This window comes from Sander lucioperca, chromosome 1 (genome assembly GCF_008315115.2).
Source record: "Sander lucioperca isolate FBNREF2018 chromosome 1, SLUC_FBN_1.2, whole genome shotgun sequence".
NCBI classification, from domain to species: Eukaryota; Metazoa; Chordata; class Actinopteri; order Perciformes; family Percidae; genus Sander; species Sander lucioperca.
Genome location: NC_050173.1, coordinates 21,305,087 through 21,332,580, shown reverse-complemented (window position 1 = coordinate 21,332,580; position 27,494 = coordinate 21,305,087). Strand labels below are relative to the sequence as shown.

The 27,494-nt window shown below is 40.5% G+C and overlaps 2 protein-coding genes across 3 annotated transcripts in view; one reads left to right on the top strand and one right to left on the bottom strand.

Annotated features, from left to right (window-relative positions):
* The window catches only part of jph1a (junctophilin 1a), a 32,658-nt gene extending 12,095 nt beyond the window's left edge, over positions 1–20,563 (bottom strand). The window contains exons 1-4 of one of the 2 annotated variants that reach the window (XR_004101974.2): positions 20,441–20,563; positions 19,821–20,320; positions 16,430–17,198; positions 15,667–15,832 (exon numbers count right to left, since the gene is read on the bottom strand). Coding sequence is in view for 1 of the 2 variants with exons in the window: in XM_031282053.2 (XP_031137913.1) it covers positions 16,430–17,198; positions 19,821–20,199 (1,148 nt within the window). In the remaining variant the exon portion in view is untranslated. The remainder of the gene's footprint in view (positions 1–15,666; positions 15,833–16,429; positions 17,199–19,820; positions 20,321–20,440) is intronic. The other variant, XM_031282053.2, reaches the window with a different exon arrangement.
* Positions 20,564–21,614: 1,051 nt separating this feature from the next.
* gdap1 (ganglioside induced differentiation associated protein 1) lies at positions 21,615–26,929 on the top strand. The gene is made up of 6 exons (XM_031282054.2): positions 21,615–21,914; positions 22,690–22,879; positions 23,421–23,594; positions 24,058–24,152; positions 25,153–25,267; positions 25,459–26,929. Exons 1-6 carry the CDS (start codon positions 21,756–21,758, stop codon positions 25,809–25,811), a joined length of 1,086 nt encoding a protein of 361 aa, XP_031137914.1. The 5' UTR covers positions 21,615–21,755; the 3' UTR covers positions 25,812–26,929.
* The last annotated feature ends 565 nt before the right edge of the window (positions 26,930–27,494 follow it).

The following is a 27,494-nucleotide window of genomic DNA, read 5'->3' as shown; positions in this document are numbered from 1 at the left end:
ATTATGCAACAATATGAAACGCATTAGTTATAGCCAGTGGATTAGTCACTTAATGTATGAACAATTAACATGACAGTGCAGTATGGAATGCAAGGATCCAGATGGGTTGTCCAAGTATCACTGTAAGTATTGACAGCTGTGCCTTGTGCCCTGCTTAACCCCACTCATCCATCTCCCTCTCCCTCTTTCCTTCACTATCCCTTCTCTCTTTCAATCAATGCTCCTGTTTTTTCCCCAAACCTTCTTTATCTGTCTATTAATGCTGCATCTCCTCATCCTTACTCCTCCCCTCACTCCCTCTGTCTTTATAAAGTGTGACCTCAAAAGACAGATGTCTCTATATCAGACTATACTTCTCTGTCCTTGGACTTTGGGCTGTCCTGTTTTTGACGGGCTGGGACAGTGAGACATTAAAATGCATGAGGAGCCATATGCTGGCGGGAGAGACTGACCGTTTCCTCTCCAGAAATAAGTCCCTGCATCACCCACAGACAAAGGACACACTCAGGCTGTGTTTACAGCCTCTGGAAAACACTGACCAGCTGCAGATAAAAATAAGATTTAAGAAATTATAACTATACCACACAATGCTTTGCTTCTTACCATGAGTTATTACAAACACGTAGGAATTTCACCGGTGGGGCTAAAAGCAGCTTCACTAAAAGCAGCTTCACGATCTTACTTAAAAGCACTTCCCTGTTAAAAACTGACATTAAAGCATTCCAGTTACATCACACCACTGACATGTATACCATAGACATCCACACATGCTTCCACAAGGACATACAGTACATGCTTCTATTTCTGAATTGTGTGAAATGTGCAGGCAAATGAAAGGAGCCATGAATGTATAGCGTGCCCATGACATATCCTAAGGATCTTAACAGTTCCCTTTAGGTAGAGTGGGCATAAAGTCATGGGCAGACACAGGAAGCGATGTGGACTGTTCACAGACAGGATGTCTGGTGGTGGGAGGTGACAGACAGAGAATGATGGGAGTAGAGGCGTTATAGAGCAGTGGAAAAAGAGTGAAATAAAAGGTGAGAAAACATGGGCATGTGGAGCGTAGAGACGAAAAGGTTGGTTGGTTTTCTTCAAGGCGTCGGACAATTTAATCTTTTAATCAAACTAGCAGACTGTTAAACTTGCAATGATTTATTTTTTGTCCACTTGGGGGCAGTGCAACAAGCTGTACACAACATTGACATATTATAGTCCAATATTCACATTAGCTAATTTTAGTTGCTAAATCTGTTCGCCAGCTAGTTGCTAACTTTGTATGTGCTGTGTCAGTGCTGGGCAGGTCACATACAGTGAGTTTATCAGAGCCTTTTCACTGAAAACAGCTGCCTCAAGTGGTTAAAAGCATCGCAGATGAGAGTTGTGAGAGTGAATCAAAACAGTTGTGGCTGTTAAACCAAAACAATGAGCGGAAAGATGATAAAAAGCTTTGTTTAGCTGAGGGAAATTGCAGAGTAAGGGGATAATTCTCGGTGGGTTTGTCACTATAAGCAACCCCTTTCACATTACACATAGTTAATTGATCCATTGTTAATGTAAAAATATTGCATGTAGCAGCTTTAATATGGATTACCTATGAGATTCTGGCTTGCAAAGCCCATCGACAGTGTGCAGAAACACGCATGAAGACAAACACATTTTTCAGGCCAAATTATGTAATGCATCACACATTCAAGACAAAAAAAAAAGTCTGGGTAAACAACAGTATGCAAGCTCACGATTGACCTTTGAAAAAGTTTTAAGTTTTAGAACTTGTCAGACAGTCTGCACCCTCCAAACTTGAAGCCGATCTGTCTCTGAATATAAAGCAACACCTGTTCCTGTCTAGTTTTTGGGCTCTGCAGGCGCTCCTGTCTGGATGAGTGCTGGGGATGGGTCCAAGCAAATCAAGGTATTTGAATCCATAAATGCACCTGCTGGCACAAATGCAAATATCACACACACACACACACACACACACACACACACACACACACACACACACACACACACACACACACACACACACACAGTTTGTAGATATTTGGACATTTGGACTAAAGCCCCACTTGAGAGATGCTATTGATGAAGGCCTGGTGAGATCAATTGTTCATTACTGTGACAAGTGAATTGTGTGAAAAGTGTTGAGTCAGTTTTGCAGTCCATGCGGTGATTTCTCTCTGTGGAATGGGTGTCTACTGTATGTGTTTGAGATAAAGGATGAGGGTGGGAAAAAAACAAAGAGAGAAAAGTAAAAACACAAACCAAGAAAAAGGTATGAAAATGGAAAGGAGATACAGAGAGACAGAACTGGAGAGAGATACATAGAATGAGACCCTCTAAAGACCCCTGGGTATTTAGAACTGCTGAGTTATGCATCTCAACCCCTCTAATTTTACTCTTGGGTTTAATTTCAAACCCCAACTCCAATGTGGCATAGTGCATCTGCCTTTAAGGTTTTTCATACCTCGGCCTCCCGCAGAATACAGTATGTGTATTTCTGTATTATGAGCCTGTGTATGTGTGATTGTGTGTTGTGTGTGCACATTTCCCAGAGTGAAGCTTCAGTCCATCACTCCCCAGGCCATGGCCTATTTGAGGAATCTCCCTCACATATGCTGACACAGTTCTGCACTCCCTTGGTGTCTTGGTCCCCCCCACCCCTCTGCCCCCCTGGTAACTGGAATGCTGACTGGCACAGTATATAATAAGAGAGAAGATAAATCTTGACGTTGCCCATGGTAAACATCAGCACTCAACAATCTTCCTTTAAATTCCATCACTCTCTTTCATCGCCCACGACCAAGAACTAACTACTACTATACAGTAACAGATATACTTTTCAAGATCATGCTCCATTTGGGCAGTGATGCTCCTGTTCTCAGTGCACAAATCTGCTCATGAAAGGATATTATACATCAACAGAAATTACTTCCCTGTATCTTAGCCAAACTGTCCCCAGGTCCAAAAGAGCAGCACAGAACATCACAGAAAGTCTGAACAAATTAGCACTTAGTCTGCCCTGCACATATCTCTTATATCCGTGCAGGCCTGCTATTGAATTCCTGGCTGGTGCTAATTCAGGATTACTCAAGCATGACTAACACCATTAGTGGTTAGCTAAAACCGACTCTGAAATTATTCAGGAATTATTCCTGGGTTGAGGTCTGGGCTCACATTACCAGGGGCTGTAGTGGTAGGGGACAAGGGCTACAGCAAATGAGGCTTTAAATGGGAGACGAAGTGGCTGTTATTATGAGATAAGCTAACTTTATCCTGAAGAGAGAGAGAGAACTATGGTGCTGTATAATGAGAATATGTGTGCATAACCATGTACCGTACTCGAAGCATTTTAGATCTCAGGACATCCTTGTGGTTTGGCAGGCTAGGGCTCTGGGCTCATTCCCCTGCTTTTATATCCTGTTACTCTATTCAGTAAAAGTATATATATGCATGCCCAAAATAGAAAAGCAGCATCTAAGATCAATTAGGCTTATTGCATTTTCCCCAGTCTGATGACTGGCCTAACAGAATAATATGCTTTCTGAATAAGGAATCTGAATGGTTCTTCATATTGAACATGCAAGGTTTGTTCAAGGTAACATAGTATACATAGATCACTGCAGCAACAAAAAAACAGGCACTTGAATAATGTGTGTGGTGCAACAATATGAAAAACACTTGGAAGAGTGAAAGAATAAGGCAGGATGCAGGAAAATAATAAGGAGGGAAAGAAATCACTGTGTCAAGGAAGGAAACATCTTTACTAAATGCATGGCACTGTATGAGAAACTTAAATGGAACGACTATTTGGGAAATACACGTAGCCGTTTTCTTGCTGAGAATTGGATGAGGAGATTGATAGCACTCTGTCATGTCTATATGCTAAATACGAAGCTACAGCCAGCAGGTGTTTAGCTTAGCTTAGCATAAAGACAAGGAACAGAAGCAGCTAAACAGCTAAGCTTGGCTCTGTCTGATGGTTAAAATGAATTCACCTACCAGCACCTCTTAATCGTACTAATTAACAAGTTATATCTCTTTGTTTTAGCTGTACTAAAACCCCATTTGAAAACAGGTTGCGGATTTATGCTGTATTACATTATAGCTACTAGCTACTAACTAACTTTGAACAAAACCAGGCTAGTAGGCTAATCATCAGTATTCTCAGTATTCTCATCTCTTCGCAGGAAAGGAAATGGTAAGCGTATTTACCAAAAATGTTTTCATAAATTTCTGAAAACTAAACTATAATATTATTTCATGCCATGGAGTAATTTTTTATCTGTATCTTAATGATTTAAACACACACACACAATCCATTTTAATACATTGTGTTTACTCATGATACAAAGGCTGAACTGGCAGGAAAACAGACTTCATTTCTGGGAAGAAGAAAGAGTAGAATCCGTTTTGATTAAATAGGGGGAAAAATCCCCAAACTCTACTTACATTTTTGGTTGTGGATTACAAACAGACCTAATCTCCCACTGGTGTTCTCTACTCAGGAGCTCTGCACTGAACCGTCCACTGAGACTTCACCTGGCCTTCATCCAAAAACACATGGTTACAGGTACAGTATGTGTGTGTCTGCCTCTGCATCAGGATGTAAGTGTGTGAATGTGTATAGGTACTCAGAAACTACTGAATTACTGTATTATAATAAATACTGTGCATGTGTTTGTGTGGTACATGTTTAGAGCTCCATTATGTTTGAAGGTCTGATATGCTCTCTTCTGACTCCTTATTGGTGCGTTGAGAGAGTGACACAGAATCCCTTGCTGAGATGATCCCTCTGGTTTTGGTGAAGGGCAATGGCAGGGACTCAGACCTCAGCACTGTGCTCTTTGTGTCAACACTGCTAGTGAAACATGGCCACAGCTGATAGAGCTAATGACACAAAGGGGGAGGGGGGCGATGGTGGCTAAACCATACACTGCAAGGAAACAGGGACGTAGTATCTGTGACGTTTTGAAGCTTGGATTTGATTTTACTGTTGCCTTAGTTTTTGTTAATGTAGGCAGACGATCCTGAGAAAGAAACAGCAACTATTAAAGATGAGACACCTGTCAATCAAGCCAACACAACCCCAAATGTACACTTTTTAAGCCTTAGTATTGTCCAAACAAAGCTTAGCAATTTAAAATCACCACCAACAACAAAAATGAAAACATTAGGCTAAAGGACACTTCTATATGCAGTGGATTTAACATGTTACTCATTTTAGAAATTTGCAGTTCATATAATTATTGCCAATTACAATCACTGAATATAGTTCACAGTTCACTGTAGTGCAAACAACACTGAATCAAAATTTTACTGATGAAAGGACAAGGCCTTTTTGGATTAACTCCAAATCTAACTTTGAAGAGAAAGATAGAAAATCCAAAATGATAAGTAAAATGAACTAGGGTTGTTTGTTCGTTATTGGCAATTTCTCTGATTTATCGCTTAATCGTTTCATTTATAAAATGTTAGGGTAACCAAATCTGTATTAAATGATATGCGTATTGGCAAGAAGACCAATGTCCAATTCACGTTAAATACAGTTTCTTTGTAAATGTCGTTCAGTTTCTCCGCTACATTCGTTGAGTCTTGGAGAGCAGCTGACTCAGTTTTTAGCAGCACAGCGATCCCTGACCTTATGTTACATCACATAAACGATTACGATTCGGTATCAGGAGAAAAAGGTGCATCCTAACTCTATGGAATTTTCCAGAGCCCAAAGATATCAAATTTAAAATGATATGACACAAAGAGGAATATTTGGCATTTTTGCTTGACTTTAATTGATTAATTATTCAAATTTGTGTTGATTACCTTTCTGTTGATTGACTAATTGACACACTGACTAATTGTTTCAGCACTAAAATGAAATGAAGCAAAACACTCAATAAAAAAAACATCACTTTAGTCAAAATTCTGAACAAAAATGAGGATTTTAAAGACCAGATTGTCCAGGTTTTATGTTTCTGTCAGGCAGCATCTGTCTGTTTTTTACACTCACAAGCTGCAACACACATACTGTGCCCACCGACACACAGCGCTTTACTGATCAAGACATGTTGTCACACGACTATGCAAACATTACACACCTACAACATATACACATCCAAACATGCATACATGCAAAAGCTTTTGACCTACACCTTAGAAAAATGAGCTTCCTCTCATGCAAATTACTGTGTTAACTCTAATTTACTCACACACACACACACACACACACACACACACACACACACACACATCAAATATGCATGAGAAGTTGAAAAGGACCATTAGTGAGACATGCCATAATGAGACCCACTGGGAATCAGTGAGAATAAAGGACACACTGAGGTGACTTGGTAGTGTTGTATCTTTGATAACCAACTGGAACCAGACACGTTGTTCAAGCCTTTAAAAGGATGAATAAACACCATGTTGAACTAACAACGCCTCTTCACTCCACTACTTCATAAAGAAAATCAACAAATGGCTGACACGATGATGACGGCAGTGAGGCAGTAACCATGGAAACCACCAGAGACACTTGAGCAAGCTGTCCAACCAGGCATCTGGCCTGTATTAATGAATTTGCAAATGAACAAACCCACACTACAGCCTACTGTATGGGTACAATCTTGCACTCCCTTGCACGTACACACCCATAATACACACACATACACAAAAAACTTCTTTTAAGATGTGATAAATCTAAGTGTGCTTTGGCAGAGTGAATACACTTTAAAAGGTTTACAACTTGGCTGAAAACAAGGACAAGCAGGTACAGAGAAACACGCACACACAGACACACACAAACAGCCACTCCATGGTGTGTCTCATTTAACTACGAGGCTCAACATCCAACGCTGAACCTGTGCGAGTAAAGGTCACATTGCCTGGCAACCACTTGAGCTTAAGGAATAGTTTTAATTATGGTCTGTGCTCTCTCCGCCAATCTCCTGCTACCATTCTCCCCACTGTCTGCACACAAACACACACAATCATACACACACAAGCATCAATTTCCTCTTCAGTGCAAAGCCAAAAGGAGCATTAGCATTAGGTCCACAGCTGAACAATTGTGATGTAATCTTCATACAATTTAAGTTTTATGGCTATTCCATGAGCTAAATGGAAGACATGTGACTGATAGCGGCCAACTATTATGAAATGTCTTACTATCATCGACTGCAACTGCAACTATATATGGGTCGAGTTCTGCATCATTACAATAATCCAGTGGATTATTGTGAAAAGGTGACAGTCGTCATTGCATAGCCATGTTTACAGCCAAACAGATGCATTATGAAAACGGCCAAACATACAGTATCTACTATGCATGTGATAACAAGAGTGGTTGCATGCTTCACGAAGGGATTCAGTCAGTGTGGAAAAGCAATACTCTGAATCAACAAGAGAAGTGATAATTCCATAATCCAATCCGTGAACATCTGGAGTGAAAGCAGCCTAGCCAGCCAATCAGAGTGGCTGAACAGATTTAGCAGGGCACATTAGTATCCAGAGGTTAAAGACACTCTGCTGCAGTAGCAGGTACAATAAAAAAAACCCAGACAGATTTTAAGAGTTGTTTCCGGCGACACAAACTGAAATGACGGACTCACTTTGGGCCTCAGATAAGCCGATGCCAACTAAATTATAATGGCTAAATCTGTTGTTTCTACCATTCTTTATTTGTGCATTTCAAAGACATTATAGCTGGTATTTCATGTCTGTTGACTGTGGATATGACATGTATGTAATGTTATGTATGAATAGGCCTGGCTGATATAAGAATATACTGTAAGACAATACCAGTCATAATTAGATAGCTATCCTTTTATTAGGCCATTGCCGATAGTACTGTGCATCAGTGAGCTGATCTATGGCAGTATTGACATTTAGCATGTTGATTGTTTTAAATTCTGCATTAAAACACATTTTCATTTTATCTATACACACACTTTTAAACTGAATTTCATTTATCTTGATTAGTGCTTCAACTATTATTCAATTAGTCAATCGACAAAAAAAAAAGCAACAATTTTGATAGATAAGTGAATAGTTTTGAGCCCTTTTTTTAAATGCCAAAATTCTCTGTTTCTAGCTTCGCAAATTTGATTATTTGCTGTTTTTATGAGTATTTTACTATGGTTAACTGAATATATTTGGGTTGTTGACGGTTGGTGAGACAAAGCAAGACTTTTGAAAATGTCAACTTGGGCTTTGGGAAATTCTAATGGTCATTTTTCTGACATAAACCAAACGATTAATAGAGAAAATAATGAACCGATTTATCAATAATGAAATAAATTGCTACTTGAAGACTAAATCACGATGTTGTACAATATTGCAATATTAAATTCAAAGACTGTGATAGAAGATGTCATTAATATCAACCACCCTATATGCAAACGTCTACATAGCAAACATCTTGACAGGCCACCAAAATACAAAACAGACAGTTAAGATGATGTATTTAAAATACAATACAATACAATACAAGAAAGCAAGCTCTGCCTCTCCAGTGCATATCTATTTATAGACATTGCAACAGCCACAGTATGCATGCTGTGGACACTATTTTGAGGAGTTAACAGGCTTATTCCCTGCCAGTAATCAAGCCAGGTCAAGCACAGCCATAACCTACACTGAATTGACAGTTATTAAGGATTTCTTCCTGATATTGAGCTGCAACACCTTTAGCAGAGCCCACAACTTATTATAATTTAATTGTTATGGACTTGTAAATCAATGACTTTTATCTGGATTCAGCTCATCAGTAGACTTTAGAGCCATTGACATACACATTGTACCAATATAAAAAAATGTAAAGAGCTCTTGAGCAGGTGCATATACTGGATTGCACATTGGCATTTGGGATTTTTACATAATATCTCGTCACGTCATGGGGGAATTCTCAGGAGGACAGTGCACACACACACACACACACACACACACACACACACACACACACACGGAAATATTTGGAGATCAGGCTTACTGAACAGAAACACTTTTCGCTAGCACTCATTATTTCTGTAAATCTCATATCACAGTGTGTTTAATACAATATCTAACTCACTCCACTGACAGACTCTCATTAACCGCTGTTATACACAATTAACACAGAGACAAGCAGATATACTATAATCACATTCACTGTTTAATATACGGAGGGAGCACAGTCTTAAATAAATTAAGTGGAGGAAAGATTATGGAGGAAATGGAGGTAAACCTTCTGTACAAGGAGTACTTTTAAATTTGAATGATCACAGGTGAACTACTACATGAGTTTACCTCTTTATAACAGCCTTGGACTACACATGACTCCCCCCTCTGCCCACCCGCCTGCCTGACTCATCCCACTCTTTCTTGAGAAGCTGCAGAAATATGTGCCAATCTCAGAGAGATTACAAGCCACAGCCACACAGTGTAATGGCATGTTGGTGAAACCAATTACTATCACCACTGCTATCGACACATCCCAGCGCTCTACTTACATTTACACACAGCCATTTCCCACAGGCTATGCTCCTCTACTCCCCCAGGAACAAAGCTTTCATACAGTGTAAGTGTAAGTAAAAAATGTGCCTATTCCAGCCTTCATCAACACATAAACTGTAGATTCGTCACACTTTCTTTCCTTTATCAAACCTTCTCTTTTGGTGTAAATTCATGTTGCTGGACATGCAAGGCCGAGCATTGATTTCTGCCAAAATGTTTTCCTCTCGCCTTCCGAGTGTCTCCCACCAGGGAGGAAAAATATTAACAAAGGAATGGAGAGAAAAATAACTTTTTACTCTCACTCTGAAAATGTTTTAATATTTTTTTCTTTCTCCAACTTCTTTCTCCATAATTCCTATTGACTGGAATGTAGTATTGCATCATGATATAATGTGTATCAACCACAGCAGCATCAGGCATCCTGCTTCAGTCATATGTTCTAAGTGATGTGTCTTTTCTCAATGAGGAATAAACCTTTACTAGATTGTAATCTGCTCCCCTCTGTCTGGTCAATGCACTGATTTGTAACATATCCTCATATGTGTTTTAAATAGTCTTAATGTTTTGAACTGTAAATGATTACAAGTAGGGCTGCTGTGCAATAATTCAATGACAAGAAGACTAGAAGTCCACAGCCATGCTGGAGGCTCTGCGAGGCTGTACAGTGTTCCTGTAACCTACATGCTAACGTCAACATGAATTTCATGGCAATCCACCCAATAATTCTTAGATATTTCAGTCTGGACCAAAGTGGTGGACAGACTAATAACCTTTATCATCCATAGGGCCATGCCGCAAGTAAAGCTAGAATCTAACAAACTAAGTTTCTAAAGTTTATGTTTTATGCATATGAAGAATTTGGTCTACTGCATAACAGTGAAACACCATTCATTACTTTGACATAAGATTAGTTGTTTTATTATTGTTGTACGCTTGTGGTTCCATCCACTGACATGTTTGCAGGCTGCTAACTCTGACTTTCCATAAAGATAACATGGTGAAGTACAGAATATGATTACATGCTGTAATTTGATTTCACTGTGGGTCATTTAAAAACTGCTCAGCTACATTATTTATAGCTCTTTCATATGTACAAGCTGGCAATGACGCTGGTCATTAATGTTACTGATATAGATAATATGAGGCACATGTGGCCAGTTATTTCTTGTGTGTGTGTGTGTGTGTGCGCATTTGGATGCGTGACCATTTAATTCTGTCAGCAATAAATGTTGTGTTACCTCACACCATCACATCGCGATAAATATGAGACATGTCGTGGGTTAAATATACCGTATGATGTGGCTTGCTTTACTCTGACTCGTGATTCAGATGGCTGGCAGTCCTTCCCACAGTTGCAGTTACTGTACACTCCGTGCCTTGTTGCTACTGTATATTTTGTCACTTCATAAAGGGACAAACTTGGCATACTTTTGAAAGGTGTGTGGCGCCACTTCATAACAACTCTATAAGAGGTGGCACCAGCACTAAGATCAAACACATGCATGCACAGAAACCGAAAAAAATTAACCCGAGTGCTCCTCTGCCCCTATTTGGAGCAGGAGAGGTCATCCTCATTGAGGACAGCCGAGATGGAATCTTACATGATATACTGTGGCTTGGGATTATTTGTTTACATGTTGAAACACAGGCTGATCTATAACTCTCTCCAAAAAGGGCAGGTGCTGAGTGGCTGAGGTCATCACACAGCAGGTGATAAACAAACACCCCTGGATATAAACGCACACACTTTCTCTGTTCTCTTGCCAAATGATAGCAAGCATATCTCATCTCTCTCATCCAAACACAGTTTCTCCTATTCTCTTTAAATGTTTTACTCTCATTTATGTGGACACACACATGCGGCCGCAAGCACGCACGCATGCACACACACAGACACACACAGACATTTAGGAGAGATGATAGTGTGAGTGAGATGGCGGGATGCTATATCAGTGGTGGGACGGGTATATATTCCTGGCTGGTGCTGATAAGCCAACTGATGCCTTGCCTTATTTAGTCAGTACTCACTGCTGACACGCTAGCTGAGTAGCACACACCGCATGCACTCTCACTGTATGTGTTTGTCTTGTGCTTGTGTGTGAGATGTTCCTGTGTGGAGAGAAGTGAGCTCTGATTAAGTGAATGCATATAGATAGTGTGTGTGTGTGTGTGTGTGTGTGTGTGTGTGAGTATGTGTGTGTGTGTGAGTGAGTGAGTGAGTGAGTGAGTGAGTGAGTGTGTGTGTGTGTGTGTGTGTGTGTGTGAGTGAGTGAGTGAGTGAGTGAGAGAGAGAGAGAGACCACATGCAGTGCACATAATGTTTTAAACTATCCTAATATGTACGGTTGCTAGCTTCCTATGTTGAGTGCAAACAAAGTCTTGGATAATAGCATAATGAGAAACCAGTACAACAATTTCTTCAGTCCTTCAAAATATTCTGTACTTTCAGCCTGATTCCTCAATAAATTAAGCAAATTTAAATCTCAGCTGCAACACTGTACAAATAAACCACACATTACAACATTAAGTATAAGGTTCGACAAGAACAAATCTCCTTCCTTCATTTGTGATCCTGAAACATATTTTAAGGATTCAAAATTATGTAATGACCTCTGTTACAGTCATTTCATAATTACGGTTATAATTACAGTTAGTTTTCATCGTATATAGTAAACTGTTATAGTTATGCAAATTATAATTAGCTGTAGTTGGATGTTATGTTTTTACAAATAAAAAGGTTCTAAATAAAATGGCAACTGCAATAATATTTGTAAGCTTCTTCAATTTTTGCTAAGGTCATCTCCTGTCCACCTATCAACCTTCAATCAGGTGAGCAAAAGTTATACTTATATCGGGTCTCCATCAAAATCTATAAAATGTCTTAACCAATGTCCTATCTGTCCCATTTGCAAATGAGAAATTAATGGAAATCTATTCATGGGCATGTCAGAAGGACAAGCAAAACAGGACCAAAAAAAGGCCTCACTGGCAGAGGTAAAAATGTGATGATGGTAAATGCTAAACACATGCTAAAAAATAAGCATTGTATAAATATCTTTCCTACTCCAGAGGACATGGATATTAGGTGTTGGTTAACTTTTCACTAGAGCCTGCAGAGCAAACAATGCTATCAAATGGATACACACCGTTGGCTTCCATGCACGTACTGGCTTAAAGTAAGTTTGTTTTGGCACTTTTTTTTAAATCATTCATAGCATTGTAGAGGCAGTGTTCTTAATCAACTTAACCTGAGAAAAAGAAGCAGAAATAAGTAGAAAGAAGCACTGTAGAAATATAAACTAATATATTTATTAAACTAATATTGTAGCTTTTGTAAGGTAATTTTAACACTACTCACACACTTAATTTTAAGACATCTGCTTTTAAGAGATAGCATAGTGAGTTTAGGTGTAAAAAAGGCCATTACAGTAGATTACACAGTGTATATACTGACACACAACTGAGCCACCAGGATACCTAAACTGCTGATCTGTAACAAAACAGCTTTGTGGGAAAAGCACCATGACACGGTAAACCGTTCAATGGCACAGTCACTTATCTCAGTTCACAGGCCTCTGACACACACACACACACACACACACACACACACACAGACAGAACGCTGTGTGTGTAGAAGTCCATTTTCCATAGATAAGGCTGACAACAGTGAATGGGAGTCACAGACACAGAACTCCACTCCACCTCATTGCACTAGCTCTCTATCGATTGGCTGATCATGAGCATGAGGTCATCAGCTCCACCCCAGAGGCTGATGGGATAGCTCTTCTGTACAGTAATTCACAGGGGAGGGGTGGGTGTGCCCCCTCTGTGTCCTTTTTTTTTTTTTTAATTCTGCTCTTTTCATTTCTGTCCACTCCAGACTCCTCAGAAACCTCTTGCTCAGCAAAGTCGCTGAATCCCCCCCATCTTGTCCAATCACCATTTATCCCCTGGCTCTCTCATTTTCCCCTCCCCCCCCCTCCCTGTGAATCCACCGGGTATGCTCCACATAGAACTGGATCAATACGAGTGCATCTTTTGCCATGCACTGTATAATGAGACTTGCATAACCTGCTTACACACAACCGTCGCAGTCTGCCATGCTAGCAGTTTATAACACAAATGCAGTCTTAAAAAGATTTCAGTCAAGAGAACGGAAGAGCTTGTTTTGAGATTTCCAGCAGCACATGATGGAGTGGCACGTACCAGGCAGTAATTTGATCACTTACTACAGTACAGGGGACCTTGTTTGCTGCAATAAACACTTTGTATCAGCTTGAATGCTTTCACTGTTGTTGCTTTAGCGCTATACACCAGGTCATGCGTTTCCTTCTGCTGTAAATTGTTGCTCTAATGCACAGCCAAAGAGAAGCTCAGATGGCTCTTTCCTTCAACACATTATCCATTTTTCCATTTTTCTCTTTTTCCAGTGGGTTTATCGCAACCTCACTGGCCTTCGCTGACAGAGACACAGACTCACAATATCATGGGTCTTATCTGTGGAATAAACAGTATGCAGGAGTTTTAATATTAAGCATGTTAAATCCACCTTATATAATATTTATCTTATATCCTTGAAATCTGCCGAATAAAGGATTTATTCTCCATACTCTCCCCACTCAGCGAAAAGGAATTATTATATTTTGAAAGAATGCCTGGATATTTTAATAAAGCCTGCTATTCATAGAGTCTGTTATTACTGCATTTTCTGTAATGGCTGGGTTCAGCCCTGAGTCAAAATATTCTTATTCATTGTGTCCACAATATTGACTGTGTGGCTTTTTTTATTACCAGGTTAAAGAATAATAGCCATGCAATTTGATACTGATATATGATATTCATGGTGCCCAGAGGATGAATCCTAAAGACTTTGGTGATCCCATAAAGGTTCGATTATACTCCAGACACAAACACACACACACACACACACACACACACACACACACACACACACACACACACACACACAGGTTTGTGGCACTATCTTTGTGGGGACCCGTCATTGACATAATGCATTCCCTAGCCCCTTACCCTAACCTTAACCATCACAACTAAATGCCTAACCTTAACCCTTACCCTCACCCTCACCATAACCTAATTCTAACCCTAATCATAAAACCAAGTCTTAACCCTCAAACAGCCCTTTAAACTTGTGGGGTCCAGCATTTTGGCCCCACAAAGCTGTCGGGACCCCACAAGTATACTGGACTCCCGGTTTTTGGACCCCACAAATATAGTTAAACAAGCGCGCGCGTGCGCGCACACACACACACACACACACACACACACACACACACACACACACACACACACACACACACACACACACACACACACACACACACACACACACACACACCACGGAGTAGCTCTGTTTATATTATCCGCTTAGAAGACGTGTTCTGCGTGCGCAGTAGACCGCTACGCTACCACTTGTAGCGGAATGGCTGCCAAGACATGTCCTAGTGGTCACAAAAAAATGCCGGTACGTGGACGTTGCATACATCCTCTGATGACGACATTTATATATCATACCGATCCTAGCTGACCCTCCTGCATTTGTGGAAGCGGTCAGTATAATTTCGACTTAACTCTTATTGTAGTGCAATAGTGTTTTGATTTATGACCAAATACCAAATGTGTTTAGTGCTAATTAGGAAATGTTAACATGCTTACATGCTAAACTAAAATGGTGAACAGAATAAATATTGCACCTGCTAAACATCCACATGTTAGCATTGTCACTGTGAACATTTATTAGCATGCTGACGTTAGCATTTAGCTCAAAACACTGTTGTGCCCAAGTACAGCCTCACAGAACAGCTACGGTGGCTGTAAACTCTTAATTACATAAAATATAAAAAAGCTAATATCTGAAGTTTGTGAAGGTGTGCCCAGTAGAATAAAAACTGATTAATTGATTAAAGTTAAATTATGGTTCATTATATTTCTCTTATTATTTGATTGACTGATTGTTTTGGAACTACCATTGTTTGTGTGTGAGTATGATGTCCATTATCTTTGTGTTAAGTGTGTGTGTGTGTGTGTGTGTGTGTGTGTGTGTGTGTGTGTGTGTGTGTGTGTGAGTGAGACAATAAACATGTCTATGCTTTGTGTATTATAAATGGATGTTAATGTGTTTTCATGCTCGCAAATTCATGTGCAAGAAAAAATAACCATGATTGCATAGAGACCTTCTCACAGCTTGTAGACATCCTCACAGTCTTCAATCTAATGATTCCCTGATGCTATGAAACCAGAGGATGTCAAAGTGATGCTGCGTATGCTGAACTGTGTCCCAGTAGGAGGGAGGCTTTAAATGAAAAGGTCACATTTCATCCACCTGTTAAAGAACAGATGCCACATCAGAGCAATACTTGGCAGGAGGAGCAGGTATCGTTATTGGGCACACGAGACGCACTTGGCGCGGGTATGGCTATACTGCTCACATGCATGAACTCACAGGCACACAAATCTCTCTCTCACACACTTGCAGACCAAAACACACACACACACACACACACACACACACACACACACACACACACACACACACACACACACACACACACACACACACACACACACACACACGATGCCTGACCCCTCTCCCTGGGAATGAAAGATATGAGCAGAGAATAGAAACAGAACCTTTTCCAGGGATGATCACACCAGCTACACAAAAGCCTTGACTGTTGATGATGCATAAAGGTCGGAGCTGTTGTCATGGGACTCCACTTACACAAGACTGCGCCTTCAATCGGACCAAGAGACATTTGTCAAACAGACCGCTGTTCTGATTCTTCAATGATTACAATAAACTCCTGAGGATGTACACCCTGTCTTTCTTGTGTTTACACAGTACACACCCACATACACATACAGAAGCATGAATGAACACACACACACACACACACACACACACACACACACACACTACCTGGAAGCTGCTATTTCCACTTTACTCCTGGCGATGGCTGCAGCCCTCTGTGCTGCCTCCACAGCTCGATCCACCTTCTCTTTGGTTTTGGGGTTCTTAAGAGGAATCAACTGCTTCCTTATTCCACGCACCAGCACGTTATTTTTGTACTTCCCTTCTTCTTTGGTGCCATCTGGGAAAACTGTGCACCCGTAACCATGGCGCTTGTTGTTAAGCCATTCTCCCTCGTACTTCATCCCGTTGGATCTCTCTGAAACACCAAATCCATTGCGCTTGTCGTTCTTCCACTCGCCCATGTAGGTCTCGGTCGTGGTGGCATCCACATGGTCCTCTAGAGGTAGGTCCTCATCTGGCAGTTCGCCATCACCGATGGATATAGTAGAGTTGGCATCGCTGGAGCTGATGCGGCTCATGGCAGCATCACTGCGTGCAGAGCTGCGCTTGCTGGAGATTGAGGTCCGAGAGTCAGACTTGCGCAACTGCCGGAGGCTGCCAAAGAGTGAGCCCCGGCGGAACAGGCCCTTCTTCTTGCCAGTGACAACCTCGCTGTCTGAGTGGAAGTTAAGGACGAAGCCGCCACGACTGCCTGTCGGAGTGTCTGCAGGGGAGGAGAGGTCCTGGAGCACTGTGCCGTTGCTCTGCTCAGAGCGCAGTGAGGCCAGAGATGTGCGGAGAGGAGAGCGGATAACGGTGGCCATGCCATAGGGAACACTCTGACGCACGCCGTAGCCATGTCGCATCCCACCCATCCACTGGCCCTGATAGGTACCTGAGGAACCAGCAGACATGGGTCAGTGAATCAGATTAGTCACAACTACTGTATACATCAGATCCTAGTGGTTTCCAAACGTTAATCATCTTGAGGCAACCTCAGGTTCATCTTCTAACCCCCTTATGGAGGGTTCTGACCCCCCATGTTGGGAACCACTGCTGAATAGGATGAAACAATGCAACACAATATTGAAAAAGCCATACGAGTGTTTCCTTCAGATACAAATGCAAAAATGGCATGGCACTTTGAACATAATTTAGTGTTACTCCATTTTACAGACTTTGATTGGAAATACAGTATTTGCCAGGTAAGTACAGGAAAGAAGAATTTAGTAGAAGCTAAAGTATTTTTTTATTTTTTACATGCTCAGAATGTTTACTATTTTGGCAAATTAAATTAGGCCTTACTCTGTGAGAAACTCTCTCAATTACCCATCAATTCCAAGAAGAGCATCAGCTGGTATAACAAAGCACAATCAGAAGTTGTCTCACAATGATTTTAACAAGCAAAGCTGCTTCTGTGAGTTTGCTTGTGTGTGTACAGTCTGTTTGTCTCATCAGGCCCACTTCCAAAAAAGGGGCTGCCTTTTATCTGAAGCAATTGAAATATGGTACAAGCTCAGGAAATATGTGCAGCATTTCTATAAACTATTTGAGAAAACAATTTAAAGTGCTCCTCTAGATGAGTCCTTAAGGGGAGTGTTTGCACCAACACTGATGATAACAGCAGATTATGTTTGTCTGGAAAGCTCAACCTATTTTGAGAATTCTTTTAAGTAATACCAGGGTAACATTTACTTCACAGTTACCGTGATTTTGGATTTATTTTTGGTACTTGGGGTCACAGTTACAAGAAGGTTTATATGTTTCCTCTGCATTTTGCTGGCCAGATATTCTGTATATCAGCACTAAATTCTTGAAACAGCATTGTATATGGAAGCGCAGAGGAGCCTTGCTGTATGGGGTGCAGAGTATGTCAGCTAATGAAATGTTTCTCTCTCTTCCCCTCAGATCTGGGACTGTAAGCATAACTAACTCAATCTTAGAGATTTGATTAAGGTACTGATACTGAGGATCATTTGGGATGAATGTGAATCACTCAGCCAGGAGCCTATTTTCAGGCGGCCAATAACTCCCCCACTGACAGTAGGCACATTCACCACCTTCCGTTTGTCTCTGACGACAGGGAATTGATATGAGTCACATAATGAGAGGAATACTTCATTAATCCCGATTTGTGCTGCTGAGCCCAATGAGCATGTGCTGTCCTACTGTAGCTTCTTCAGGGCATCATATTACATTTTGGATCCTAATAAGAAAGTCATGTAAAGCTAGCACTCGATTCTCATTGACAAATACAAATAAATAAGCCATAATGGTCAGATTCTAACAGAAAATGATATACCAGCCCGGGCAGGAATTTAGATGGATAAACAGTGTGAGATTAACAGGCTGGCTCTGCGCTGCAGTTCAAATGAGTGACCCTGCAGATCAAGTTATCAGGATGTAGCAGGGTCAGACAGCCAGATGTTCTGTAGATCCTCTAGGATCAGTTGGTTTCCCAAGCCCTGCCCTCTGTATCCATCATATGTGAGGCATTTATTCTGCACCATAAGGCTTCCTTTAGTGGAGATGATGCTCACAAATCACCCAATGACTTGGATGTTTTATAACCAGAAAGTAACGCCTGTAAAAAGCACTTGTGTTTGTAGGCCTATCAGGATTTTTCCTTCCTGATCATACAGGTTTCTAGACAATCTGTGAACTGATTAGTCAGATCAAAGCTCTGAGAGAGGCTCACACTGACCTATCACTTTCAGCCAAAGTCCAAGAGTGTGTCCTGTGTATGACTTGGGTGAATGCATGGATATATTTGTGTATTTTCAGCAATGTGGGAAATTTTATAGAAATGAGAAAATGCATCCAATGTGTAAAAACATTTTCACTGTAGTTTTCAAACACACTTGCAGACTGGCTTAACTTAACTTAAAAGTAACACTTTCTAAAAAAAATTAAGTTCATTTTCAGAGGAAACACTTTAAGATGTGTGTTATTGCAGTTAACTGTGAAAACGATAGAGGAGTAGGTGACTGTCTGGCTATAATTGGCTCCAAACAGACTGATTTGCTCTGATTTCCAAACTCCTTCAAGCCGGGGCATGGTGCCACTGAGCTGGCAACAGGAGTCACTCTCCTCCCACTGTCATATGAGGAGCAACCGGTAGTTGCCAAATGAGATGTGCATTGGAATAAGAGAGGAATCATTATCTTAAACTGTATTCAGCAAGTAAACATTACAAGGGTGATAAATCATAGTTTGTTTTTTTTTGGGGGGGGGGGGGTAAATGATGATGCGCTTGACCACGGTGCGCAGTGCGCAATATCAGCTTTAACTCAGATCATATCAGATGGAGATTCATGCGCTGATGTATTTCCATTAGCCTCCCTCAGTTTGAGTCTGAGCATCATCACACACACACACACACACACACACACACACACACACACACACACACACACACACACACACACACACACACACACAACATCAGTAGTCAGCCGTTAAACGAAACGCAGGTTAAACAAACATTGGGCCATATTTATAAGACAGGGTTTCTCACCGCCATCGCCATAGGTTTCGATCCCATATCCATCCTGCAGCCCGTTGCTCCAGGTACCGTCGTATCTAGCAGGTGTGTTGTGGCTTTGCCGGATACCGTACCGACCCTTAAAACCGTGACTCCACTCTCCGCGGTACATCCACTTCCCTTTATTCTCCACACCGAGCCCATGCCGCTTCCCCTGGGACCAGTAGCCCTTGTAGGTATTCCCGCTGGGCCAGGTGTACACTCCTACTATCTCAAAGCCGTGCGACCAGGACCCGGCGTACTCGCCCTGGCCCTTGGGTCCGGTGCAGATGCCGTGTCCGTGGGCTTTGCCATCCTCCCACCCCCCGCAGTAAGTGCCACCGTCGTCGAAGTCAAACCTTCCGCCCGTCATTCAGATATAGGCTGGAAATAAAGCAGATCGTGCGCTGCTGCAGACTCAGGCGTCTCCAGGACCGTGGTTGGGGGATCCAGGACCGGTGGTGTAATGAAAGGATGAGCTAACAAGATGATGACTAGAGGAACAAAAAATAGCAGGTTGAGGATAGTAGACTGGTACTTCCAGACACTGACATGCAATACAAAAGGTATGCGTAACGGAAAGTGTAAATGTATGAATGGTGGGCGTCATTTACCGGAGGCGCACGCCGGGTTCTCCGTTGTGTGTTCCTCGTCTCCCCCCTCTCACCCACTGATCACAGAGGGAGAGAGAGAGGCGTCGAGTTCTTGCTGAGGAAAGACACTGGGCCAATCGCAACGTCACGCCACAGGGACCTCCCACTCTCCTCTCTCCATCGGTGAAGCGCCTGGACGCCTAGCCCCTAACCCCCCCCCCCTCCCAGAATAAGGCACCTCTTTGCCAAACCCCGCTGAAAGACGCGCCTCACTTAACACAGGTCTGAAGTCCCACTTTACAATTTCCCATAATACCCACAGACTTGTAGTATTTGTCTGTGATTATCAATAGCGAGTTTATGATTATACTTTGTTTCTCTTATCGCCATAGTTACACAATAATATGTATATGGCCTATTTTGTGAGGCGATAATATAGGCTATATGTGTGTGTATACTAAGAAATTATATATACTGTAGCTATATATTACAGCTCTATTAAGTTTTAGAGATGATTTGTATAATAGCTACATTACTGGTTGATTGTATGCTTTATTTATCTCTTTTTTTCATAGTGTCTTATTACCGCTATGAGAGCTAAAAGTGAGTGGGTGCATTTTGTGGTGACAACATTTTAGTCACCACATTAGTCAGTGACATAATTTAGTCCATGAATCAGGTAGGCCATTCCTTCTCTAAAATATACATACAATTAAGGAAATATAGCCTAAGTATCACCTTACGTGACACCAATGGCCTTTAATATTACCACTTTTTGCACCAGGCCTACACCAGGACTGACCAAAAACAGCTTGTGTACCAGCAGTAGCTTACACATTGAATGAATAGATAACAGCGACCTCGGCTGTCCAAATGCACGTATTGCATAGCTGGAATGGTATGAGAGAGTAGCAGAGAGTAGTGTTGAGCTGGTTGTGAAAAGTGTAGTCAAGTCTAAATCTTGTAGTCTTTATTTCTTACATTGTGAATGTTTAGACATACTTATGTTTAAAACCTTGTATTGATTGGTAATAATGCATCTAGGCATATGAAACAATAGTTTACTGTAGCTTATTGCTACTACTGGAACTATTTGCAACAACAACATCGACAACGAGAAGATGAAGATGAAGAAAAAATTCTGAAACTAACAGATAATATGAGTAGACTATCGCAAAATAAGTTTACATTTACAGTTAACAGTTTGTTCGCAATTCTATCAAAATGAAGAAGCGGATTAATATACCTCTCCGGGCCAGTAGGCGGTGCATTTTGTTGACTGTGATATGGTGTGCTGCCCTCACTTGTCCCCTAACATAGCCTACCAACAGATAAAATGGCGTCCGAAAACAGCCCTGAATTCCAAGATGAGAAAACAGCTTTTATAGAGAAGGATCCAGAACAAGATGTGCACCAGGAATGTGATACAGTCGCAAAACAAAGCGAATCTAAATTAACGCTTTATCACTGGACGCAGTCTTTCAATTCTCAGAAGGTGAGCGTCTTTACGTTTCAGCACCACAGTTCAGTGGACAGCTCCTCGCCAGAGGTTTGACTAGATCTCTAGTCAAATCTTTCTGGTGTTATAATGTTTTTCAGGAAGACAGTAGATATTTAGACATCCTAGTTACCATGTGGACACTGCCATTACTTCTGTTGGTCAAATCTGTCTCTCCTCAAAGAAGAACCATACAGTATTCAGTACAATACTTTATTGCAAAAAAAATATTCTGGAAAATCTGGAAATTAAAAGTGTCATTTAGGATCATTCATCTATATTATCCCTCCAAAATGTTTCCCGTTCTTATGAACATGTGCTGTTTGGTTATACTAATTATTCTTCTTTTAAATGCGTAGCCTACTATATTTTTTTTCATTTAATTTAACTTCTAGGAAAAACACATTCAGAAATCTAAGTACTTTAATCAGCATCATTCTTAGTCTTTAAAAATGATTCTAAAAAGTACATTAAAACAACAAGAGATCTTGTAAAACACTACATGTATGCACTTTATTTGATATATATTTTGAATGGGGCTGTTGGGCTGTCACAGTGATAGCTGTGTTTGTTTTTAAATTTATTGAATTGTTAAAATCTGTTAAAATGTAAATTAATTAAGCTGGCAATGTGGTTGGAATGTTTTTTTTTTATCGTGGTGAGATTCAATGGGACTACATTTCCTTTTGGCTGTTTGTTTTTGATCAGGAGACAAAAACAGATGAAACTATTTATAGTTTCACAGATATAAGAACTACTTGTTGTTTCGCAGGTGCGTCTGGCCATAGCAGAGAAAGGTTTGCACTGTGAGGAGTATGATGTGAGCCTACCGCTCAGTGAACACAACGAGCCCTGGTTCATGCATCTGAACCCCACTGGTGAGGTGCCAGTACTAATCCACAATGAAAACATTATCTGTGACCCAACACAGATCATGGACTACCTGGAGCAGAGTTTTAATGGTGAGACTGAATAAAGACTCTGTGGTAATTGTTTTAATACACTATAGAAGGGCTGAAGAGGTTCAAGGTGGGCTCCATTCAACTGAGTTTCCTACTTGTTTTCTTACATAGTTTTCCTCTTTTCCGCTTTTTTTGTTGAATCTTTGATTTGAAATTAAATACTGTTTTTGTTTTATTTTGTCATACATTTCATATTGTGCATTTGTTGATTTTTCAATCATTCATCCAAACTTTATTTTTTATTTTTCATTTTCCTTTGGTTTGCACTGATCCATAATAGCTTTGTTCTGAGAGTCTCATCTAGTCACCTTTAAAGGAGAGGGAATCTGGTAAGCATGGCATTATTTAAGCTAATTAAAAATACCTACTGTTACATAATTAAACATCAAAATTACATTATTTTTCTTAACCTTGTGTATTCTCCTCCAGGCAAGCTTACGGTGTTCAACACCACTTTGATTCCCTTCTGAGAAAAGTTTTAAGGAAAAAAGTGAGCCCTTACACCATTGCTCCTTTCTTTTCGTGGCTGGTTTGTCTCTAGAGGGCACTCCCAAGCTGATCCCCGAAGAGGGCAGTACATACTATCACAGAGTGCAGCACTACAGAGAGCTGCTGGACTCACTACAGATGGATGCCTACACCCATGGCTGCATCCTCCATCCTGAGATCACAGTGGACTCCCACATACCAGCGTATGCTGCCACATGTATACGAAGTAAGACACACTGAGATGCACTTGGGTAGTTTTATACAGCTTTGTCCCTACATTATTTGTGCACAAACACATAACAGTGTTCCCTTCCACTTTGCCAAATTCACCAAGGACTAGATAAGATCCCTTGTTGTTGCCAATAGAACAGCCATACAGTATATACACTCATACAGCTCAACCTACTCAAATTTTACATTTTTCTATTTTCCTTCTTGTCTGTATGCTTTATATTTCCGGTAATGTGAAACTGTCGGTTTAAGAGAGGCAGGTGTGGCATGATGACAGGAAATGTGTAACATTACCTGATAAAGTGGATATAGCACAGAGACACAGTGAAACAATCTGATATTATCATAGTAGACCTTTTAATAAGAAATTATTCATTTCCACATCAAAAGTTTTGTACTAATGGAAATCGCAGTATAATTCATTGTCTCTAACATGATGCTGTGTTTTTGTGTGACAGCACAGATCGGAAACACACAGTCTGAGCTAAAGAAACTGGCAGAGCAGAACCCAGAGCTTAAAGATGCCTATATAGCAAAACAGAGGCGCTTGAAAGTAAGTTATTCAAGTTAGAAGAGTGCCAAGTAAGCAAAACTGCTGTTTTTTTGTGATTTACACTGACTGGACCTTGACACTTGTACCCTCCAAGAACCATTCTGCCCTACAGAGCCAAAACTATATACAGTAACTATATTATACAGACTGTATAAAATAGGTCTAAATCAAATGAGGATGGAATCAGCTAACAGATAGCTAATGCAAGAGCATAAACTAGCCAGCCAGTCAGATACAGAAGACGAGTATTTTTTTTCCCAGTGCTAGCCAATCAGAGGGAGAGTAGGGCAGGTCATGCCTTCATCATGCCTTCGCCATCCTAGGAAGAAAATTTGACATGCATTAACCTCTGCTAGCCTTAGCAAAAGCAAAAATACAAAATTACTTACTTATTTTCCTCCAGATATGCTGTTATCTGTAATAGAAAATTATCCATTTTGATAGTCAACATCTTGACAATTCAGTTTGTTATTCCTAAAAACTAAATGAGACAGTAGCTAAATCTACTCATGATGAAAAACCGAAACCAAACTAAACTCCCGCTAAAGCTATAGCTAAGCAAAGTAGCTGTAACTGCCAACTCAGCTTTTGACTCTAATGGTGTTGCTAAGCTACCCTTAAATCACGCATTTAAATGTAGGCTAAATTGTAAATTCATGTATTATATTGCTTTCAATACTATTAATAGTAGATGGACTAACCGACACATGTAAATAACCAAAATAACGTTTATTTTCTTGAACAAACCACAGCTGAAAGACCACATTTTGTTTGTAGATGCAGATGCAGCATTTTTTGTGAATAATGTAGGTTTTAGGGCAATGATTGTCAAAATGATTGGCCTAAAAAGGCATAAAATAAAAGCACAATAACCTTTCTATGTGTTGGGCAGTTTGGCAGCCAGCCTGAACATTTTAAACCCTTATTTTGCATTGTTTTCTATCTACAATGTAACGGTAAATGTGCACTAATGCCTTTCTATATTAAAATGGTTCTGCAGTCCAAGTTGTATGACCATGACAACATGAAGTACCTGAAGAAGCTTCTGGATGAACTGGAGAGTGTGATGGACCAGGTCGAGACAGAGCTACAGAGGAGGGTGGAAGAAACACCAGGTACACAACCACAAAAGCTTGTTACTTAGCAACCACTTCACAAACACACAATAAAAGACACAATCAAATTTTTATGACTGTAATAATGTTAACATACGTGCCAGTGGTGGCTTTTGCAATGCGGCAGTAGCATTTTAGATGTCATGTTATCAGTTGCTTTTACTTACTCCTTGTCTTCTCTTCACTTGTAGAAGAAGGCAGTCAGTCCTGGCTGTGTGGGGATTTCTTCAGCATGGCCGACGTCTCTCTGGCAGTCACCTTACACCGCCTCAAGTTCCTCGGCCTCTCCCGCCGCTTCTGGGGCAACGGTAACCGTGTGAACCTAGAGACATACTACGAGCGTGTGGTGGAGCGCCCGGCCTTTAGGAGAGTTCTGGGTCATGTCAACAACATCCTGATCTCCGCTGTCCTTCCTGTGGCGTTTCGCGTGGCCAAGAAGAATGCACCGGTTATTCTTGGCACCACTCTGTTGATAGGCATTCTAGGAGGAGCTACATACTTTGCTTTTCTTTACATGAAGAGGAGGCTGACTGTCGTCATCTAAGGGAGCCAAAAAATGTTTGAGTTGCTTAGGGATTGGGAGGTAGATAAACGCAGAACTGTCGCCTACATCATAATTTAAAATGTGTAAAGTTAAAGTACATAGAGGGATTTGATCATTTGGCAGACATTAATACTATGTTAGTGAAACAAACCTTAATTGTCTTGTTTTCTGTGCTGCTGGTTGCACAAAATGCACTTTTAGTTATCCTCAATACGTGACTGCTGCATTACAAGCCAGAGGATCACACTTGTAGTTTTACATGTTTTTGCCATTTCTTATAAATCACATACCTTGTGTGGCTTTGTAGCTCTACATATTAAGAGTCAGCTTCCAAACAGCATTGTATTCACAAGCTATGCTATGGAAGCAGGTAGGAATGGCAGGTATTAGATGTCAAAAGATGAAAAAAATGAAAATTGCCTGATGGTCCATATGGTTTTACGGTCCATATAATAAAAAAAAAGATGAGATAGAACTCGATTTATCCCAAGGGAAATTGTTGTGCAACAGTTGAAGAAAAAAGTATGAAAGAGAGCAAATATATTAGTAATAAAATATATAAAACATATATTTAAAAAAATAGCACATGAATGTACCATTCCTCTTAAAAAAAATTAAAATACATGTCCAAAAACGTGGTCTTTTGACACAAATATACCGTACAAGTGGATTATCATACTGTACTGTAATGTGTCAGTACTAGCATAAGGCATACCTGATTTATAGTAAATGCATGGTCAGACATCTTCATGTGAACCTAAATCACTATTAAGAGCCTAATATGTGCTTTGTCATTTATTATTTTATTGTCGTCCATATTTGCATGTTAGAAATTTAAAATACTGCACTAGAAGTCCACTGCTGCTTTCTGTGACCAAGTCTGCCAACATTTAACAAACTGATCAGCCCATCGAAACATGCGTCTACAGTTAACAAAGGCTCTGTAGGAACTTCCTGTTATCACACATGCACTCATGTTTTACCATATGACTGCTGGATAATTGTTTGAAATATTCTTTATGTAACAATAGCGGAATGGATGCTTTTCAAATCTCATTTATATCTTCTTTAGACAGTTATATTCAACATCTGTGTGAAATTAAACTGCTTCCAAACAATCTGCAGGGTTTCCTGTCAATCAAATATAATTGAGAATGGCATTACAAATTCACAACTCGGCATAATTTAACATCATATATCATAAAAGTTGTAAATGCTTAGGATTTCACATGGAAACCTCTAAAGACTATTCATCACCTTCCCCAGGGTCTGGATGTAAATCAACATCTTTAATTCTCTGTCATTTATTTGGCCAGTCAGAACCACCAAGCCAACACTGACATTGAACATACGCTCAGCTTCGATTTAAACTCCTTCTCATTCGAGCTCAGCCTCACACAACACACATGCTAGACCTTTCAACAAAGTGTGGCCTTTGTTTTCAGTGTCCAGAGGGCTGGCTAGTGTAGCTGTCAAAGAAATGCCTCATATGTGTTAAAGCCACATGTGAGTCAAGCTGTCAAAGCAACAGTTTTGGAAAATCATACCCCTGCAAATGGCAACCAAAATGACATCATTTTTTGCTACAGGATTATGTCACATAGGTGTCATTTTAAGGGATAAGGTTCAAAGTCATAAAGTAAAAAATTCTAAAAGATTTCTATTGCATTTCAGAAAATGCAA